Source organism: Sinohyriopsis cumingii, chromosome 2 (assembly GCF_028554795.1).
Source record: "Sinohyriopsis cumingii isolate HCF-2022 chromosome 2, ASM2855479v2, whole genome shotgun sequence".
NCBI lineage: Eukaryota > Metazoa > Mollusca > Bivalvia > Unionida > Unionidae > Sinohyriopsis > Sinohyriopsis cumingii.
In genome coordinates this window covers 24,202,597-24,225,464 of record NC_142962.1, presented here as the reverse complement: position 1 = coordinate 24,225,464, position 22,868 = coordinate 24,202,597, and the positions used below count along the sequence as shown (strand labels likewise).

Sequence of the window (22,868 nt, the reverse complement as noted above, 5' to 3'; positions counted from 1 at the left end):
CTCTGTGGTAGAGGCTTAGGTTGACATCCTGGTTCTGAAGAAAGATTTGTATTGTGGAATGTACTGTAGGTTAAAATCTTTACATAGGTCAATTATCAGATCATTGATTTCTTTCACCCTGGTGTCCACATGAGGAGGTAGTGCTGATATCATTATTTTACATGTATTTGGGCTGCAATACCTAGCAGCATACAGTAAACTTTTAACATCAGTTCTGATTTGATTTAGTGACCTTCCCTCACTGGCATCATTTCCACCTACTAAAATAATAATTTGGTTAGGTCAGTATTCATTATTCTGCCCGTGATGTTGTTGATTTTTGCACCTCTTAAAGTCTGTACATCTGTTTTAAAAAAGTCTTCTTGGTATTATACTTTTCAATATTGAAAAGCCAATTATTAGAGTCCTATCTTTTCTGGCTTGTGATTTCATGTGTTGGACTCTGGTTTGTATTTCAGATACATTTCTTGGAGGAAGAGGTGCTGAAATTGGTGTCTCAGTTGTGTGAGCTAATCGAGCTGATGTTGACACATTTGTCTGAGCACTGGGAAATGCAGTTGTTGGTGCAGGCAACAGACTTGTCTGAGCTGAGGGCCAATAGTGTACACTTATTACTGTTGCAGGTGTGACACATGACTGAGATGATGGTACTGTTGTTTGCAGTGCAGGATTACTTTGGGTATTAATTGTTACTTGCGTGGTCATTTTACATTTTCTTTTGGCTGGTATTGGGATTGTCTGTGTCTGAGCATCTGACATTGTTGCTATTTGGGAGTCTGTCTGAATTGCTGTTTCACGTGAGGCCATTTGGCTTAGTCTTTGTACCAAGAGCTTTTTGGCAGGATTACAGACCTGCCAACCCTTATGAATTTTGCTTAAGTCTTACGAAAATGACCCTTAAAATATGGACTTAAGGGATATGAGAGGGGAGCAAAATAAAAGGACAAAGATGACTGTTGTGGTAAAATCCGGATAATTGGTGTGTCTGTGTTTGAGATGGATCGTAGTATCACATTAGCTTTAGTGGAATTGGTCAGAGAACCAGACTAACTTTATAGTTTTACCTTGGATGCTTTAAACTGCACATATCTATCCATTGTATGCATGATCAAATTGTCCATTATATACTTTTTTTAAAAATGGCATCCAGCTAATGATACATGTTAAAGACAAAAGGAAAAAATACTGCTCTTAAAAAGTTTTAAAAATCAGTACAGGAGAATAAAAATGATAGTTTCCAACAACGCGTCAGTAGTGTACCTCAGTAGATAAGGAGGCACTCATGCACCTTTTCTTGGCAAGGAGGTTTACAACCTCCTTTGCTGGACAGCTTCAGTGGAAATATTCCTTCACTTACTTCCCATTCCTGGTAGAGAACATTTTATTGGACAGTCTGTCGAAGAAAGGGAAGATAGTTCTTATGGAATGGTATTGCCACCAGTCTGTGGCATACTCCCTGTTCCATCTTTGGGGAACTCCCTTGTTGGGATTGTTTGCCACCAAGCTGAACAACAAGTCTCCTGGACAGTGGACACCATCATCCTGAGATGGGATCATCTGTTTACTTAAGCCATATCACCCTTCAGGATGATCCCACAGGTCCATCATAAAGTCTGACACTCCATGGCTCAACTCATTTTGATTGCTTCTCTGTGGCCCTAGTGATCATGGTTCAGTGATCTTGATCTGCTGGTGAATTATCTCAGTATCTCAGGACCTTACCTTAGAGGAGTGATCTTCTGTTAATCTGCTGGTGGACTAAGGACCTTACCTCAGAGGAGTGATCTGCTAGTTGACTATCTCAGGACCTTACCTCAGAGAAGTGATCTTCTGTCAGTCTGCAGGTGGACTATCTCAGGATCTTACCTGTGAGGAGTGATCTTCTCTCAGAGCACAAGGGCTCTATCCTAAGCAACATCCCATAAATTCTCCACTATCACACTTGGCTCATTTCAAATGATCTCTCTGCAGATAAATGTTTTCAAGCAACGTGCATCATTCAGTCCAGATCAGCCTCTAACAGAGAATCTTTTGTGATCAGTATCTAGAAAATAGGTTGATCCTCTATGTCCCTCTGTGAGTTTAGTGGCCGATTTTTTTCTCTTCCTTTTCAAAGAGCAACACTGCTCGTTTCTATTATTAAGGGTCCTTGTTTTACCTAATTGTACTTACTTTTTGTCAGACTCCCATTTTTTCACATACACTTTTCTCATTTTGGACATACTATCTCAACTTTTTAAAACACTCATCATGAAAATTGAGTACACTGCATGAACAGCTATTGTGAAGTAAAGTCATTTATGGCTTTGTGATGTTTAGCTGATTGTTTGAATGTTAATAGACCTGTTTTGGTCATTTCGACATACATTTTGGCCATATGACTTCACATGAGCTCGGCAGAAAATATAACATAATTAATTAAAACTGATAGGAATACCTATATTACATTATTATAATTACAAATAGCTACAGATATCTAATTAAATGCCAAGGAATATAACTGTTTTTTGGTTGTTTCTGAAACATCAATATAAATGACAAGCATCTTTACACCATAGTGGTCAGCTATTCAAACCCATATATTACAGTTGAGCAATTGCAACTTTACAGCTGCATGATTAAAGTGACAGTTCAAAACTGAATAAGTACCCCAGTTGGCCAGTTTGTCCATGCACCTGTCTTTAATGACCACTGACATTTCACCTCTGTCCACATGGGTCTCAGCGTTGCCATTGTGAATATGAGAAAGATTCCCAGTAGCTTCCCATGGGTTAATGGTTCTTCCCAGGGTTTTTCTGGGTTCTTCCTCCACCATTAATACTGGGTGCCAGCTATATCCTGTTGTATTTTTCTCTCTCAGTAATTCACAGTAATTTCACAGTTTCCTTTTAAAATAATCCTATTTAGCCCGACTTGTGTTTTTTTTTAGCAGCCCTAAGTTATCCTTGCTTTTTCAAAAGCTGAAAAGACTTATAATTGTGATGCCCATATAGTGTTTTTGGTTGGGATTTTTGTAAGAAGTTCCTTTTGGTGTGTATGACTTATTCATTTTTCTATTTTTTTTCTTCTCATTGGCATTATATTGCAATTTTAGGATTGGAATGGCATATCTAGTTTTTTGCCAATTCAAAAGCAGAGTTCAGTTGTTAACAAGAAAAAAACAATTCAGCTGTGTATGTCATTTGTTCTTGAGATTTCATTCATGGAGCAATGTTTATCGTGTTAGTGATTTTTTAAAAAAAATCTATGTTAAGGCAGAATGAATTCTGTAATAATGCTGTCCATCCATCAATCTGTCTGTTACCAATTTGCTTTTGTTTTGTTCGGTAACTTTAGTTTTCCACTATCTACAGTCATCAAAACTTTGTGGATTACTTGCACGGGGGGTGGGTGGGGGTGTAAGAAGAACCCAATCAATTTCAGACTCAATTCTTTAGGGTCATCATCACTGACTGAAATGAGGAAAATGGTTTCTGCACAATAACTTGAGTTCTTCACCATCTACAGTTACCAGACTTCGTGTATACTTGGGCAACAAAGAACCATTTAGATTTCTGAGTCAAAAGATGAGATGTCAAAGCCACTGATTTAATGAAGATAAATTGAACAATAACTTAATGTTTCCACCATTTATAATTACCAAACTTTGTGAATGGTTTACACATGGGGAAAGGAAGAATCCAGTTGTTTTCAGTTTGAAAGTTCAAACATCAGAGTCACTCTAAAAGAAGGAAACAATTTCCTGCACAATAACCCAAGTTATCCAGCATCTACAATTAACCAGTTTTGTGGATTAGGGTAAGAAAGAGACCTGTTGATACTGGGTTCAACTCTCTAAAGATCAAGGTCACTGAGACTGAAAGAAGAAAATGGGTTTCAGGACATTAAGATTAGTTCTACAGCACTTACCTGGACCAATGTTTGTAGAGGACTTGCACTTAAGGTATTGAAGAGGCATGTTGATTTGGGGGTAAAATGGTCATTTTTCAAGGTCAGTATGGTTCCATGAGAGTTGAATTTTGCAGAATAACCATTGTGTTGGGCCATTTTCTTGATTATTTTATGTGGATGGCTTGCATTTTCAATAGAAACCTATATATTCTAGTGTCTAGAGTATAGAGGTCACAGTCATAGTGAGTCTGATAAAAAAAAATAATCGTTCCTGCACATAAGTTCATTGTGTTGAGAGCCTGCATACAGGACTGTTAAACATAGAGTTGTGTATATAATGTGATAATGTGCCATTCATGGTACTCTTGGTGAAGGTGAAAGTTCACGCTCAATTTCTGCATATTTTAATAGAATTCAATGCACATTTGCTATGATGTATGCTATTATCTTTGTAATATTGGAAATAGAGACGTACCTTTCCTTTTATACCAGCCTTCTGTATGTAAAATATTCTTTGTTCATTAAGACCTTTTCCTGTAGTGATAATAACACATCATACAGACAGAACTTGAACTTCAATCAGAGCAGTCTTCTTACTAGAACTTCCAGTTTCTGGTACTGGACCCATATTCATGTTCAAGAATTTGTTTAGAGAGCTTTTTTGGTTATTGAAATACAAGTAGCATCAGTCAGTTTGTAAGAGTAAGTATAAAGTTGATGGCATTTCCTATTTCCACCATTTCAATATCACAATATTCCTAGTTCTGAGTCTGGAGTCTGAATAAAATTTTCATGCTCCAGATTATTCCAGATATGGACTGATTTTGTATATTTTTTTTTCCTGCAAAATTTAGATTTGGATATCACACAGTGTTTAACATGTTTTGTCCGTAAGATAGGTCATGCATAAATGTACAGACAGCTGATTTTCAGTTTCATTCTTGCAGATCAAAAGTCAGTTGAATTTGTCCACTGGAGAGTTCCAGTACCTGACTGCACAGCTTCAGGACGTCAATGCATTGATGGTCATCCTACAGAAGTTGGTCAAGCTGCAAGAAGGTTTGGACAATGTGGGACATGCAGTCCGAGTTCAGGACTATGGGACAGCTGCAGATACCCTATACAGCATCCAGTCCCTACTAGCGGAATCAGTTTTTGGTCATGAACATGAGCTGCAGATTATGCTTGCAATTAGAACAGAATGCCATGTCCAGAAAGAAAAACTGCTTTTTGATCTTGGGGACCGATGGAAAGAGTTAGTTCAATGGAATGTTCAAGAGGATGACACTAAAAATGATGCCATTCATATAATTGAATTAAAACTTTTGAAAAGTGGAGTAAACTCAAAATTAGCAGAAAACATCGTTTCTGGCATGAATAAACTGGACATCTTGGACGAAAAGTTGAAACGTTTTGGTGAGCAACTCCTTGATCATTTGCTGAGACCCATGATCACAAGAGCAGACTGCAAGAACCAGGTATCGGTGACAGAGCAGGCTAAAGTATTCTCCATCAGCTACAAAAATTGCAGCAGCCCTTCTCCTCCCTCACCACCTGACATGTTTAGCAGACTGTATCAAAGTCTTCTCCATCTCCAAGAAAATTTATTCTGTGTTAAAATTGATGATGGGGAAGAGACACTTTTGGAGAGGTTAGGGGAAATTGTAGCTGGGGAGCTTTTAGAAATGACGGTGAAGGAGTGTTTGATACCAGCAATACCTACCTCTACCAAAGAGCTGGAGAAATTTGGAGAAGTAGTTCAGTTAACAAAAGACACCCACAAAGAACTTTTGGAACTTCATTTCATCAACGACAATAATACAACTTTGTTGGATTATGTCCAGAATGTAAATGTTCTTTTTGCCAACAAAAAATGTCAGGGCATTTTGGAAGAGGCCAGAAAACTGATGACGTCAGAGATTCACAATACCACACTGGTTACGAATGATAAACCTCTCGGTGACCTACCCCCAATAATACATGGTTATACCAGCAAGAAGGCCAAGAAATTGGAGTTGGCACCAGAAGTTCAACTTAGTCCTAACACTTTCAGACTGCCTACATGTCTCATCAGGTAATGATCTCGATGTCGAGTTCCCACATTGGTGAAAAATCAAAAGTTAGTTATCACTTTTCTCATGTGAGGACATAGTTGTCAGGTCCCTTGTTTAAGTTTTGATTTAAGATTTTCATCTGAGAACTGATTGCATATGAAAGTCTAGAGCCTTGAGGAAAACTATATGCAGTCTTGACCTATTTGATCACATTTCCTATCAGTATAGGTAGAGATTTTCCAGTGGTAATACCAGTACAGAAAATCCTTGTTCCCCCTCACACTTGATACTTGATTGTTATCCTATCTCACGTGCTTGGTTGTTATCATATCTGTCACTTGAATGTTATCCCATCACACACTTGACTGTTATCAAAGCTAATGCTATGTCACATTAGCATTTTGATTGGCACATTTGGCTGTTATCATAAGTTTGCTGGTTTAATTTTAGATCTTAATTTATCTAAATGTATTTAAATCATGAAGCCCAAAGACTGCATTTACACATATCTTGTTCCATTTTTCCAGGGTTAGAAACATTTTCATATTTCATACATGAGTGGAATTTTGACCTATGTTTTTGCTTACTGGACACATGAGTTCATCTTCAGGCTCCCTTTCTCTCCAGATCTTGAACTCACCCTCATTTTTGCAAAAATTTGTATATCCATGTGCCAGATAGATGTGTATATCCATGTGCCAAATAAATGTATATATACATGTGCCAGATAGATGTGTATATCCATGTGCCAGACAGATGTCTATATCCATGTGCCAGATAGATGTGTATATCCATGTGCCATATAGATGTGTATATCCATGTGCCAGATAGATGTGTATATCCATGTGTCAGATAGATGTGTATATCCATGTGCCACATAGATGTGTATATCCATGTGCCAGATAGATGTGTATATCCATGTGCTAGATAAATGTGTATATCCATGTGCCAGATAAATGTGTATATCCATGTGCGATATAGATGTGTATATCCATGTGCCACATAGATGTGTATATCCATGTGCCACATAGATGTGTATATCCATGTGCCACATAGATGTGTATATCCATGTGCCACATAGATGTGTATATCCATGTGCCGCATAGATGTGTATATCCATGTGCCAGATAGACGAATTTGCATTAGATTTAATGACAGGAAGTTTAAAATTTGGATGTAAACTCTAGCTCTGGAATCGGCAATGTACTGCTTATAAAAATACTCTGATCTCAAAAGTTTCATTTTTTTGGCTTATTTCTTATAATGGGTAGAATATTTTCATAACTTGTAATCACTGACAAGCTTCTGTACATCTTTCCTCTTTTCAGTAATACCACAGGTGAAACAGCCAATTGAAAACAACTTCTTTATGTATCTAAGCATTGTGGATATGAAGTTATTTCAGACTCAGCCATGCTTTAAGTTAGAAGTAACAAGAAAAGTTTGTCACCTACTACCATTTCAGGTGAAAATAAAAATAATCTTCCAGGTACAATGAGTTGATTGACATTTCCAAGTTTACACTGACACAGAATTCTGCGTAAATAAAATCCCATGTGGTCTTTCTAAAGATACATATTTTTAAGGGACTTTTACACTGTATCAGCTGGGCAATATTTTGTTTAAAACCTATATTTTCAGATAAACACTGTCAAATAAATGTAAACTGTAATCCTTCAAGAATAAATATAAATGGTCAAGGTTTATCGATGGCCTGGACTAGTTAAGAGTTTGTTGTATTGAGTCATTTTCCTAGACATTATTAGTTGCCGAGTCACACAGTTTGGTGTTTAAACGAGTCATTTGGAATATGTCACTGTTTAGTGAGTGTTAAATCATTTTTGGACATATTTCTCTGTCATATTTTCTGGATCACATTAACATTATGGATATAAGTCTGCTACCTCCTGAATCCAGCCCTACAAAAAAGACAGAAATAATCTTTTCTGTCCATCTCATTTAGACGAAAAGCAATAACTCCTGCTCATTGCATCCCCCTGCCACCATCGGATGACACTAGTTTTTAAGCTTCACTTACTTAAAACAACATCGAATATGATCAGTCACTCTGAAGCCAAGTTTATGTTAAATTCAAACCAGCCATATAGGATTTTGGGTTTATTTGGATTAATATTCATTCCTCAACAGGTGGTAATTATAAAAATGTTTATTTTGCAAATACTTTATATAAAAAAAAATCATTTTATCACTGTCAATTTTTAGACTACATGGTACAACATGCTATCATTAATGCTTAGTGTTATTCATGGTTTCATGCACACTGACTATTTCTCGCTCACCAAGTTAGTAATGATGTTGTTTCATTGACTTACTAACATGCTGCAGTTTTAATGTAAGTGTAATAAATGCAACAAGTTCAAGGCTAAGAAAGACATGCACAAGTCATGCCTTGCCTGTACAAAATATACTTCATGAGTACCATACAGTGGGTGTGCCCATTGGTCTGAGAGTTTTGAGACTATAGACCTGCCTCCCTTAAGATTTGAATGTGAGTCTTATGAGAGAAATGTAGGTCACAGAGACCTATATTTAATGAATAAGTGGTTTGCACATTCCTTTTGTCAAGCTGTTTCCCTTGGCTGGTCAGCTTGCTCATGGATATAGAAAGACTCCAGAGTTTTGTTAGTGCCAACTAATGGAAGCAAATTTTTTTACCTTATGATGTGTCCCTTAAAGTTTAACCAGCTGAGGTCATGAAATTTTGAAAAGAGTGCAGTTTATTCTAATAATTTAACTCTGTATCTTAGGATTTTATATTTTTTGGCCTTCATGTTTGTTTTTTAATTTAATTTATAATTCCTTAACTTACACAGTACTATATAGCCCAGTCTGGCCATACTGTTAATGGTGGTTTGCAATCGGGCCATTCTGTCATTCATGGTTTGCAATCTGGCCATACTGTCATTGGTTGTTTGCAGTCTGGCCAAACTATCATTAGTGGTTTGCAGTCTGGCCATACTGTCATTAGTGGTTTGCAATCTGGCCATACTGTCATTGGTAGTTTGCAGTCTGGCCATACTGTCATTAGTGGTTTGCAATCTGGCCATACTGTCATTGGTAGTTTGCAGTCTGGCCAAACTGTCATTAGTGGTTTCAGATCTGGCCATATTGTCATTGGTAGTTTGCAGTCTGGCCAAACTGTCATTAGTGGTTTCAGATCTGGCCATATTGTCATTAGTAGTTTGCAATTTTGGCCATAATGACATTAGTAGTTTGCATTCTGGCCAAACTGTCATTGGTGGTTTGCAATCTGGCCATATTGTCATTAGTAGTTTGCAATCTGGTCATATTGTCATTAGTGGTTTGCAGTCTGGCCATACTTTGTTAGTGGTTTGCAATCTGGCCATATTGTCATTGGTAGTTTGCAATCTGGCCATATTGTCATTAGCAGTTTGCAGTCTGGCCATATTGTCATTAGTGGTTTGAAATCTGACCAAACTGTCATTAGTGGTTTGCAGTCTGGTCATATTGTTTGTAGTGGTTTGCAATTGACCAAACAGTCATTGGTAGTTTGCAATCTGATCATATTGTCACTAGTGGTTTGCAGTCTGGTCTTGTTGTCATTACTGGTTTGCAACCTGGCCATAGTGTCATTAGTGGTTTGCAATCTGACCAAACTATCATTAGTGGTTTGCAGTCTGGTCATATTGTCACTAGTGGTTTGCAATCTGGCCATACTGTCATGAGTGGTTTGCAATGTGTACACTTTGTTTTGTCCATGAGAAACTCTATTCAATGAACAGTTTGTTGGTGCTCTGTCTTTTCATGTGCTGCTGCTACTATTTACTTGTACATATCTCTACTATTTACATTTATGTATATCTGCTACTTACATGTTCATATATCAACTATTTACATGTTCGTATATGTGTACCTATAATTTACATGTACATGTATCTGCAATTTATTCACACAGCTTGATGGAACTTACAGCTTGGCGTTCTAAAATGAGTGGATGTAAAAAATTTAGGGGTAAAGTGAGTAGCAGTACCAGAAAAACAGTGCACACAGTACTACCAATTGGGGACAATGTTTCCACAGCTTAAATAGTCCTTAAATAGCCATGATGTTTGATACTGTATAAGGCTGAAATTCAGAAAAAGTCTTGCCTGTAAAAGGCTGGAAATTTTGACAAGTAAATGTTGATTTCTTCTTTAAAAGGAAAATGAATTTTGTGCAATTTCCATGCCTTATTTGTGAATAAATAGAAATGTTCATCTGTTCACATTTTTCAAATCCTGTTGATTCAGTTTATATTTTAAAAATATGTGTTGCATTTCAGTACATGTGTCCAGCAGTTAATGACCATGGCCTATGAAACCCTGCAAGAGGCTTCAGAGAGTTCTCCACAGTGTGCTGTCCAGATGTATTATGCAATCAGAAATATGTTTGAACTCTTCTGTTGCGTTTTTCCAACTTACCACAAACAAAGCTTAGAAAACTTACCTCAACTTTCAGGTACTGACAATAAAAGAAGCTTAGTACATGATTTGTTGTTTTATGGCAAAACAACAAATTTAGGTTATTTAGTACCATATATTTACAGTTAAAAATTTACCCTACAAAAAATATATTTTAAAAGACGTGTTAAGTGAATCATGCAAATTGCTGCCAGCCTACTGGTCCCATGGCAGCTAGTTTCACTGCAGATTGGTGCAAAATATGAGTAGCCGCTCCACCTTGCCAGTTTGACTTTTAGGTATGTAGAAAATTTTAATCTATAAATTCTATATTTTATCATACTAAAATACATAATAAAAATCATGTGAAAAATAAACGATAGCAGATTGTTTCTGATGATGACTCAGCAGTCTGGAACATATCAATCAAATCTCATGACATGGGTCACAATTATTACTTCTGGGTCAGTACTCATGAATGAAGTCCCATCTATTTAGATACTTTTTTCTCTCATCTTGATGGTGATTTACATTAAGGCATTTATGGTATTGATTTAAAGGAAATTCTTCTCTCTTTAGAATTTAAGCATTAGGGTTTGCTGAGCATTAGTGTGTTATTGCCTCAGTAAAGATTATTGGAAAAGAAAAAAAACCACACGCATACTTAAAAATATCGTCATTGAAAAGTTTCACATGGGTTAAGTTTTTGACACAAAAAAATATAGTACTCCGTATGTAGAAAAGTCCCAAATACACATATACATAAATTAACCTATTTTGGCAGTTTTAAGCTTCACATGGCAAGAATATGTGAAATAAAATTTAACAGATATTCATTATGAAAAACTTCACATGGGGAAAAATCGGAACAAGGCATTTATTGCACTTCACTTCATATTAACATCAGTTCAAAGATAATACTGTTGTTTGAAACCTCCGAAAAAAAATTCTTAGCTGTGAGAAATGTTTTTTCACTGGATGGCACAAACATTACATGTTATATCTGTTCATGTTACAAGGTCTGATATAATTAACTTCTACATGACATTGTAATCTTATTAAAGTTCTTGACATCATACCATTGAAAAAGCATTTGTAAAATTTGAAAAGAATATGCAGTTTTATTCTCTAAATCATATAATAAAACAATTATAGACCATCAATGGATATTATGTTGTATGAACCAGTAAGCTTATTTCATTCACCCCAACTTCATGACAGTGTCCATGCTGTCTTGTTATACAATTACACACATTTGTTTTGGTAAATATTAAGCTTTATGAACCAGTAAACCTATTATATCGACCTCAACTTCATGTCAGTCAATACAAGGTGTCATGATGGGTGAGATGATTGCCATTGCAATTGACAACAAAAAAAACCTTTGTGTCATGATGGGTGAGATGATTGCCATTGCAATTGACAACAAAAAAAACCTTTAAGTTCAGAGATATAGCAAGAACCCATTGGGTTTGAAACTGCAGTTACGGAAATTGCACTGGTGGTAATTAAGGTCGAAGTGTACAAGAAAATCTTTTTAGTTTAATTTGATGTTTGCCTTTGCTGAATCAGATCACACTTCTGAACTTTTTAAGTGCATTTATTCCAAGTTGACAATAGGTTCTATTGTACTGGGTTTTTGATTTTAACATTTTTTGTTTCCTTTCAGCTCTGCATTATAACAACTGCATGTTCATCAGCCATCATCTGATGACTTTGGGTCACCAGTTTAGTAAGAAATTACCACCGAACATCAGTACCACATTTGTTGACTTGGTCCCCAAGATTCGTCGACTTGGAACAGAGAGCTTTCTTCAGCAGTTAGCTCAACAGAAAGCTCAACTCTTGGAGTATCTGCAGGCAGCTGGTGGTAAGAACTTGACTTGCTTTTGTTTGGTATGTGTATTTGCTTCTTCAGAAAATATTCATTTTAATGCACTACCAGAAATTTGTACAAAGCAGTATGTCCCCAGATGCTTTTTATTCATTTTATATTTGATTTAATTACAAATAAGAAAATAATGAATAGATTATGTAGAATCAATCATGTGCATGGTTATAGCTTTATAAATCCAAAGCTGTTTTTCAGAATTGTTGGCCTGCTCTCTAATTTTGGCCGTAGAGGTGGGAATTCTTCATTTCAACCATGCATATCATTCATTCATTCTAAACTGACATCAGTTTAATTTTGTAATTGACGTAAGCTGTACTCAGATCTTGGATTTGCAAATAATAATAAAGTACATTTGTTTGGTAAATCATACAGTTTGCTGCATTTTTTTGTCTGTGCACTTGGGATAGATGTAGGACCCTCAGGCTCTAACATTTACCTCATGCTTCGGTAAATATTTGCACACAACAGAGTGTATATTATCCTATGTTCTTTTACTCATGCTTAGATGTGACAGGATCTGGACATTTAAGAAAAACAAGACTGTTTGGGATATGACCATTCCTCATAAGGGAATCAATGAAAACACATGGCATCATCACATTTTTTACTTCCTTAATGTGGGCTGTTGTACAGGGTTGTTTAAAAAATGATTTTAAAGCAAACTGTTTTAGCTCATTTGATCATAAAGCAAAGCAGTCTTATGTGGGCCCACATAGTGGATGTGGTCTCTTTTAAGCTCTATTAGTCATAAAACAGAAAGCTAATGAGATGGCCTGTTGCCTGTCGTCCAATGTCTGTACGTCCATTAGCACAAGTTTATTGCTACTCCTTCTAAGCTACTTTGAGAATTGCCATGTAACTTTATGTACATTTATCCCAAGGTCTAGATGGATCTAAACCAAAATTATGCTGTCAGTCATCCAGTATATCCATCACAGCAGCCATCTTGAAAATAGTTATTTTTACTTCTCTGGAATGGATTGTCATAAATATAGGGTTTTAACTTAAAAAAAATACTTATGACAATTGAATTCAATTGTCAATCAGAATATGCTTTTCAACCCCCGCCATGTGCACAACACATTTGTACTGAGTCACAGTGATGAGTTGCAGGTACTCACTGTAGTGCTTCCGTGTAGAGCAAGCATGGAAGGACTTACTTGCTTCACTACAATGGGTGGAGAAATGAAACCTTGTATGAGCTGTACTGTATGTATTTTCAGCTATTTCTTCAAATCCTGTTTCAGCTCATTCATTCAGCTAATATTTTGGACCTTAATTATCTTGAAAAGTGGTATGTAGTAGTGATGGGAATCAGAAGTTTATAAGTGATCATCAGTTCCACACAACTTACTGATAATTGATTATAATTGGTTACTACAAGTAAATTTTAATTTGTATTTGTTATACAGTAATATCTTTGTTCAAGAGTTCAAAATGTTAACAAATGTTCAGGAGTAATCATATAGTTATATATATAGTTATCTGCATGTAATTTAAATTAATGTCTGTTACTTTTATTTGTTTTTCCTTCAGAATTAAGTTCAGTTTTGTTTGACCTGACCTTTTTTTAATTTCATTGATAAACACCTAATAATAGAAACTCTGTATCTAGTTTCTGACCTTGTTTCAGAACTAGTGACAGTTTTGGTAAACATTTTTTTTGTTTGTTTTAAATTCTTTCTCCGAGTATGAATTATTAAGTTAAGTCAAGGCCATACCAGGATGACGTGATAATTATCATGTAACAAACTTCTTTTCACTCTGAAAAGGTGAACTCTTGACCCCCGTCTGGGCCTCTGTTTTGTGTTTTAGTTAGTCTTACAATTCATGTTATGATCAGAATTTTTCAGTTGTGTCTTAACACTTGAAAAGTCAAGTTGTTTTATGTTGTGTCCAGTTTGGGCTAATTATTTTATTTTCTTCAAATTATTTTGATTTCAAGTGATTCTTTTCCCTAGAAATACATAATTGCTCCTACAAAATTCTTGGACAAAGATATTCGCAGAAAGTTATACGGAATTAAAAACTGGAATAATATTTTCTGTGATTCAACAAGAAACTGTTGACGTAACAGTGCTTCGCAGGTTACAACAGATGTCATTGTCTTCCATTTTGGATTTCATCGGGATTCGAACTCATTTTCATTCAGGACTTTTTATTACTAGGACTTCTATTTTTTAATTCTTGGATTATTTTTGGATTTGATTTGTAAAACTGTTAGTTCTTTTTTCTCATTTTTCACTTGATATTCTAGGGAAGTAAATTATTTGTTAAATTTTGCAAAGCTTGTTGTCTTCACTCTTTTCTGCTACTCTTTGTAAGAGCCGAGGCTGATAACAATATATATGTATATATATACTTTAACCTTATAAAAATAATAGTTTTTATTACATTGTGTTATTTTTGTTCTACAAGTTTCTTAAATGAAAGCAACTTTCTTTGGCATATCAGTTTTATGCGACTGAAAGACTGTTGCAATCCGCAAGAAAACTTTTAATCATATGTGATTTGTCTTTTGCTTAAAGTATAGAAGGGCATGCTTTTCTTGCTTGTCATTATTTACTAATAGTTCAATCAAAGCAGTTTAGATTTATGCCCAAAAAAACTTCACGAAATAAAAAAAAGTTCACAGGTTTATTAACTGAACAATTTATCAGCAAAATCATGTAATTATGTAAAGATAGAACATCTAAAGCTAGAATTCTTAAAACTTGACTAAAATGTTATCCACATTAAACAGAATCAAAGGTTTGACTAGTACAGATCATCTCATTTTTCAGAATACTGATTATTGCACTAACAATGAACCAATAATCCACATTTTACATTTAAACTGAAACAAAACACCAAAAATTGGTTACATTTATTAACTTAACAGTTTAACAGCAAAGTCATATACTGATTTAAAAAATCTAAGACCAGAATTCTAAAGACTAGATCAAAATGTTATTCATATTACAAGTTAAACAGAAGGTACAATAAAATACAAATCAGATGTTTGAGTAATACTGAACACATAACTCATTTTTCAGAATACTGCTTATTCTTGTGTTTGTTACACCAGCACTACCTGTAGTCAATGTTTTTGTTTAAGAATATTATCAAGTCCACATTGTCACAGTTTAAACGAGCCCGTTTCTTGCTGACAAAAAGTCCAGCCAGACTAGATACCCTCTCACTGGATACAGATGATCCCAGAATACTTAGGTACTTCTGAGCTAGTAAGCTAAGACAGGCGTGGAACTGGCAATTTTGTTTCTACTACTGTAACATTGTCAGATTGGTATCAGATGGAGCAGCAGCTAAATATCTGGAAACCTCCTGGTGGCTGACATCTATTATTGGCTGTTGACTTTCACCAAGGCAAACAACATCTTGCAACCAATCACCCATGTAAACATTGAACTTTGCTTTCTTTATTGGTGGACCAGGTGTCAGCACAGTTTTATCGTTGTCATCTCTGACATTTAGCAGTGATGGTACTATTGGTAGAGGTGGCAATGTATCTGAAGGCTGTTCATCACTAGTCCCTGGCTCCAATTTGACATTCACTTTGACATCAGCCATATCAAGAGCAACCTTTAAATTCAGAGCATGTCAGTAGAAACTCAAGATGAATTTAATAAACAGCCTAACAGAACTAAAGCTTTGTACTGTGTTCTTTTGTCAAGTTCTTGTCTCATTATATCTTTAAGTTTGGCAATTGGAGGTAGATCATTAACATTTGTGTCCACACATTTGGCAGGTTTAAGAAGTATTGCAATAACTTTATGAAGGGTTGGGGATTTGTCTCTGCAAACACTGTTTGTTGCGTTCTGGAATGGTGCGAGAACTTCCACAACTTTTTCAACCAATGCTTGTTCATCAGCTGTATTGACATATTTTTTCAACGTTGCAGCTGCTGACTTGCTTATGTTTGGGTCACTGATAACAGCCATAATAGAATGTGTCCATTCAAGCAGTCGTTTAAGCATGTCATGAGTGATATTCCATCTAGTTGGAACATCCATCTTGAGCTTGTGTCCTCTAGTACCTACATCAGATAGTAACTGCTGCTTGCTCATTAGCAAATCATTTATGCTTGTGCTTTGATGGAGAAAGGTCACAAGTTTGCACCCCTTTGCAATAATTTGTGACAGTTCTGGTATAGCTAAAGCTTTTTTCACAATAAGATTGATTCTTTGACCATAACAACTAAATCGACTCCATTGAAGTAAATCAAAAGCCTTTATCTCATTGGCTGCATGACCAGTGACTCCAGTTGGTGTTGGAAGACTCAATCACCTCTGAGTGGCCAATAGGCTTTCTTTTATGTTTTCTCAAGTGTGACTGCTTTCAACTTTTTGTTTCTAACACAACACTTTTCAATTCCCAATCTTTGGAAATAAAATGTGCTGTCACTGTGTTATAACATTTCTGTGTTTAATGATGTCCATGTATCATGAGCAACAGCTATATGAAGAACATTATGTAGTTTCTCTTCCACTTTTTTCTCACTGGTTTATGACCTGGAATTTCATACCTGAAAATGTAAAGTTTGAAACATTTAGTGATGGTAGTCAGACAAGACAGGGCATACATGTATTTGAAATATTCCTTGTGTCTAAATATCGTGAAAACATTGAATTTATATAATGTTTAAGTAGACAGGACAGCATTATATTTAATGAAACATTGCTTAATTTATGTATGAAAATTCACAATTGAACATCTTACAGTGTTGACATCTAGAATCAAATGGATTAACACTTTTTTGTTTTCTCACTGTCATTTTAAATAAATATTAATAATTTATAGTTTTATCATTCAAAACTTACTTTTGATTAAGAAGCATCACGAAGTTTCTAATGAGTCTCAGTGGAAGAACTTTTCCAACAATGACTTTCAAGAGTGCGTCATCAATTTCTTTCTGCATTGTAGCTGACATCCTCTCAAACATGGGTTTGATTATGGATACCAATATACTAATTGGATTATAATTTTCCATATAATGAATGTACAATAATGGCAATCTTTAATATACTGCAATACACTTTACGGCTCCTCAGAATAGCTTTATAATGAGGTGACCACTATAGGTGTGTGGATGCATACTTATGAAAAATGTAATGTGGATTTATATCAAGGGTAATAATCGAACCATATCAAAACTGGGTCATTGCTACCAGATTTCATGTTTGAGTGACTTTTGTGTTCTCAGTTATTTGTTATACCTGCAATATCTTAGATTATTTAACTGTACTCATGAAACTAGGCACGTAGAGGTTTCTTAAGGGAAGTAACTCGTCCACACCAAAACTATGTCACTGTAACCTGATTTTTTCACACTTGAATGATTTGTACATGCAGCTATTTGTTTCATATACCCTCAATATGTTAGGCCCTATTTCAGGTACAATCTTGAAAATTTGTACATCATTGTATCTCAAGATGAGTAACTCACTGTGACCTAACTTTCAGGCCTGAGTAACTGTTATTTTCTCTTGTACCATTCTTAAGACTGTTGGCTGCTCTATATGAGCCCCAGCTGATTAGTATAGTTATAAGTAAGCACATTGTTATTGCTCATTTGATGCAAAATATTACACAATGTTGTCACTGGTCTTGCAATTTTCAGTGGATTGCTGTGAAACTGTTAAGTATCTAAAGACTTGGAAACTTTTTACTCAATTTTGGTAAGAAGTATATATCATCCAATCATTTTACAGTTTTGGTAAGAGATGATTCTTTTCAGCTTACAGCTGAATGCAGATAATGATTGAATATTTTTTCAGTGTAATTAGTTGCAGCTACTGATGGATTTCAGTTACTTGTGGCACATAATAGGGTCAGCTTATGAAGATGTGCATATTGACCAATTATTGGGCTTCCGTGATTTTGTAGGAGTTTTTGCCCTTTTAAACTTGCAAGCCAGAGGCAATTAGTTGCACAGTTGCTTTCAATGGCTACATTACTAGATTCACCTTCACCATGTACGAAGAAATGGGTATATTTTCTTGTGAAAATTGCTTGCCATTCCTTCAGTTGCTATTACATTTGACTTTTAGGCTGCCAGCCACGTGTGAATTTGGAGGACACCATGAGTCTCTTGTCCTGTGTATCAGCTTCCTGTCTAGTTTACAAATGCTTTTCTTTGATGAGTTTAAAGGTCACGGTTTTTTTATTGCAGGATTCCAGAGTGTATCAGAGGAGGAGAGATTCTTTGTTGCAGACAAATCAATCAGGCAGGTGCTGCATCAACTTCAACATCTGAAAAATGTTTGGCAGGAAGTCCTTCCCAGTACCAACTTTAGAAAATCTATGGGTAAGAAGCTGCTATATTTCACATCTTGAAAATGGTATGTAAGTTTTGTTTTTATCCGCATAAGTGTTTGAAAGTCTAATGTCAAATTATAGATAATTATTTATGAACAACATTTAGCACACAAAAGCTTTGGTTGGTACATGATTAGCCATTTAAAAAGTCACCATTTGTTTTGTAAAGTCAGTTATTTTTCCTTTGGAAACATCAGAAGTTTGGAAACTCCATAGGTACAAACTGCTTTTCACACAAGCAGAATTGAAACTTTTTCGTTAAATTTTCTTGATTATTTTTTATTTCCTCTTTGAGGAAAACAGAGTTGTGAGGTTTCAAAACACAGTAGCAAGTAGCAGGACATTTACTTCCTCCATATCAGGTCCAGCATGGTCCAAATGTCAAAGGTCAAGGTCATTATTATCGAAAAAAGAAAATGGTGTATGCACAATAAGATTAGTTCTGTCACAGACCTGAACCAAACATTTTGAATAGGTTGCACTTTGGATAAGAAATAAGTTCTTTGATTGTGGGTGAAAAGTTCACTGCCTGAAAGAACTTTTTTCTGCACAACAACATTCTGCATCTCAGACCTGGCCCTGACATGGATAGTTTGCAATGAGGGTAAAGAAGAAGCCTATCAATTTTTGGGGTCAAATGTCAAGGTCACTGACTAAACAAAGAATACGGTTTCTGCACACAATTATCACTTCTACTTTGTATCTTCACAAAGGTTTGTGGGTGAGGTGCAGGTTGGGTAAGAAAGAAGCCTATTTTTTCTTTGGGGTCAAAATATCAAAAGTCAAGGTCACTGACTACAAGAACAAAAATGTTTTTTTTTTTTTTTTTTTAACATAATGACTTTAATTCTGGACCACTTACTTTGACTAAAGTTCATGGAGTGCATACATTGACGCTGTGGAAGATGCCTTTGCTTTTTGCTGAAGAAAGAAGGGAAGTCAGCTCTGATAAAGACTATATCAGAATGTTTACTTTTACTTTTATGAGAAGACTAAATGTTTATCATGAGATTGTTTAGAACTTTACAAGGGAGTCACATTGGCTCATTGGTTAGCGTACCTTTCTTGCAAATCAAAGGTCACCAGTTTTAATACATACCATTCAACCTGGATCAGTTTCCATCGATAATGTCTATGCAAGGCACTTCTTTCTCATTGACCAAACACTATAACCTTTTATGTGTTGATGTACCTTTAAGCACCAAACAAGAAAATGTTATTATCTTGGGATGGTGAGTCTAATTTATCTTTCTTTTTATTAGAACTTCCAATTATCTAGAACATATTCATTTTTCCTGATGAATTTAAGTGAATTGAAATTCTTTCGTACTTTAATAAATAAATAAATAAAAGATCTTTACTGGAAAGTGTTATAAATGAATTTGAACAATTTTAATATTCATTCTGTTGTAAAGGATAACATTGGAGGACTTTGGTCATTGATAAATAAAAGCTGATGTGGTGTTTTCTTAAAAAAAGGTACCACAGTAAAAGGTCCCTTTATCAGGTGGGTATGATCATGGATTTCATTTCATTATGTAATGGTATTATGCATAAAAAACCTGACTATAAGGTAACCTCATATAAAGTGGTCCACTTTTATTGCTCTCATGAACAGCGGTATAGTGAGTTAGTACTGTAGATGTTTTATTTTCTCAATTTTAGGCACATTACTGAATGCCATAATTGCTGAGCTGACAGATAGTGTTGTGTCTTTAGAGGACATCTCTACTGATGATGCCAAGCACCTGTCAGGCATGGTCTCAAGAATCACTGCGATTGCTCAAGAGTTGATGCACACTGAAGGCGGGGAAAACATCAATGTCAGCGTGGAGCTGCAAAGAAACGTGTCAAAGTGGAACAGGTTTAAAGAACTAGATCTGGTCCTGAATGCTAATTTGTTAGAAATTTCAGACAGATGGTCTGCTGGAAAGGGTCCACTTGCTGTGGAGTTTACTGCCACAGAGGTCAAGCAGTTAATTAGAGCTCTGTTTCAAAATACAGAGAGAAGGGCCAATGTCTTGGCCAAGATTAAATAGTGAAATAAAGTACTGAAACAAGATGCAAAAAACACAAAAGTGTTTGGAAACATTTCACAAATTTGTTCGTAATTGGGATTTAGATACTTTTGAAGAAAAACTTCCTTGGAGCTCTGTGAAAACAGGACAAGAAGCACAAAGAGATATCAACCTCAGTCAGTGTACAATATGAATATCAGCTTCAAAAAATAGCAATCCAGACAAAAAAACAAGTCTTTAAAGCTTGCATCCACAAATGTAGTGTTGACATTATCTCATGAATTAAATTTTTTATGTGGCTTTCTGTCTGTTCAACTCAGATTGGGCCATCTGTTTCAACTAGGAATAACTGAACATTTTATATGTGGCTTTCTCAGCCTGTTCAACTCTAGTTGGCTGATCTGTTTCAACTAGGAATAATTTAACATTTTGTATGTGGCTTTCTCTGCCTGTTCAACTCGAGTTGGTCGATCTGTTTCAACTAGGAATAATTGAACATTTTGCATGTGGCTTTCTCTGCATGTTTAACTCTAGTTAGTGCATATGTTTCAACTAGAAATATCTTGTCTCTGCAAATATAGTGCAATTGAAGAAAGCTTGTTTCATGTTGAATTGGCAGTTAGAAGTCAAAACAAATGCAAACTGGGTCAGATTTTGTACGAAAAATGTTAACATAACAAAGGACTTATTAATAAAAGGCTCATACCAAATGCAGTTTCAATCCATGAAGTCTATCAAAGCTAACATGTGGAATAAAATTCATGATATAAGGACATGATGAATGGATATGGCAAACATTTATATATGGTACACATACATGCCAACCATTATGCTTTTGGCATAGTCATTACACTTTTTTCACTAAATTACGCCTTATGCATAAATATATTCGGATTACATGTTTTCGGTATATCCCCCTCCAAAAAAATTAACAATTTGTTTTCTCATTTTTATTAACATCCCATTAATCCCACAGACCATATTCTAAAAAAGATGGCTTCTATGTAACTACGACATAAGATTACGCTTGTCCGTAGACTTGCATGCACTTTCCTGACAGTGTTATGTTCTATTTATAGCAGCTGTCCTATTTCCATAAAACATGCTGGTTCTACTTTAAAACTTTTGACCTCAGTTTCTATTTATAGCAGCTGTATGGATTAGGAGAAAACAGACTGGTTTTCTAACTTTTAATCTTTGCTCACAGATTCTTTGTTCAAATTCGTATCTGGTACAGAACCAATCTGTTGGTATTTGGTGCTAAAAGTCAAGTCAGATTTATTCTAGTCGATGCGTGTGTTAGAACAAAAATGTTTTTCAGATAATTTCACAGATGGAATAGGAAAAGACGAAAAATCGATTCAGAGATGAATACATGAATTACACAATACAGCATTCCATTCTAGGGCAGCTTCACGCCCCTCAGTCTGTGTGGAAAGGATTTTAATATTGGTCATTGTGGTAAAATAAGAAAACCTTGAATTAGCTCATTTCACTAACTCCAGTACTAAGGTAACTTCTTTATTACAATAGAACTAAGTTGTGGACGCAAATTTTATAAATGCAGAGGCGTTATGTACTGAGTTCGTAATAGAACATGGACTACCCCTAGCGGTAGAAGACTACATTGGTCCTTTGTTCACATAGGTATTTCCTGATTCCAAAATTGCAGAAAATATGCATGTGGAAGAACAAAATCATCTAATATATTTGGCTTTTAGACAGATTTCAGTCAGGTGAGTGATTTCAGTCCCACTTGTTTAACTCACCCATGCTGTAAGGTGTGATCTGTGACCAGCTTTCACACTAAGTGTCCTGGCATAGGAGTCTTTAAACATTAGACAAATATGGTTCATATAACCTTGAAAAATGCATGTATATGAGGAGTAGCCTTGAGAATTCCTTGAATTGTTTTTAATTTAGTTTATATACTTTATATCCTTGAATTCATTGAAAAACTGAATTTTTCACAAACTTGTTTCATTTATCAGAGGGAATACAAATTGTTAAAAACATAACATACATGCATACATATATATATATATATATATATATATATATATATATATATATATATATATATATATATATATATATATATATATATTACTTTTGTGCATCAGATAATTATAGGTTACTGTATTTGTATGGGAAAATATGAACAAGTTTTTTCTGATGTAAATATGTAAGTATATTCATCTGACAAAATGAGTTCATATTTTCCCATACAAATGCAGTAACCTTTTTATTATATGCTAATTATTTTTAATTC

At 35.2% G+C, this 22,868-nt stretch overlaps 1 protein-coding gene across 1 annotated transcript in view; it reads left to right on the top strand.

The window, feature by feature from the left end:
* Positions 1–22,615, top strand: part of LOC149804481 (centromere/kinetochore protein zw10 homolog) — a 30,645-nt gene extending 8,030 nt beyond the window's left edge. The window contains exons 3-7 of the mRNA XM_089940697.1: positions 4,839–5,965; positions 10,249–10,424; positions 12,036–12,236; positions 18,433–18,567; positions 20,244–22,615. Coding sequence (XP_089796823.1) covers positions 4,839–5,965; positions 10,249–10,424; positions 12,036–12,236; positions 18,433–18,567; positions 20,244–20,617 — 2,013 coding nt within the window. The 3' untranslated portion in view covers positions 20,618–22,615. The remainder of the gene's footprint in view (positions 1–4,838; positions 5,966–10,248; positions 10,425–12,035; positions 12,237–18,432; positions 18,568–20,243) is intronic.
* The last annotated feature ends 253 nt before the right edge of the window (positions 22,616–22,868 follow it).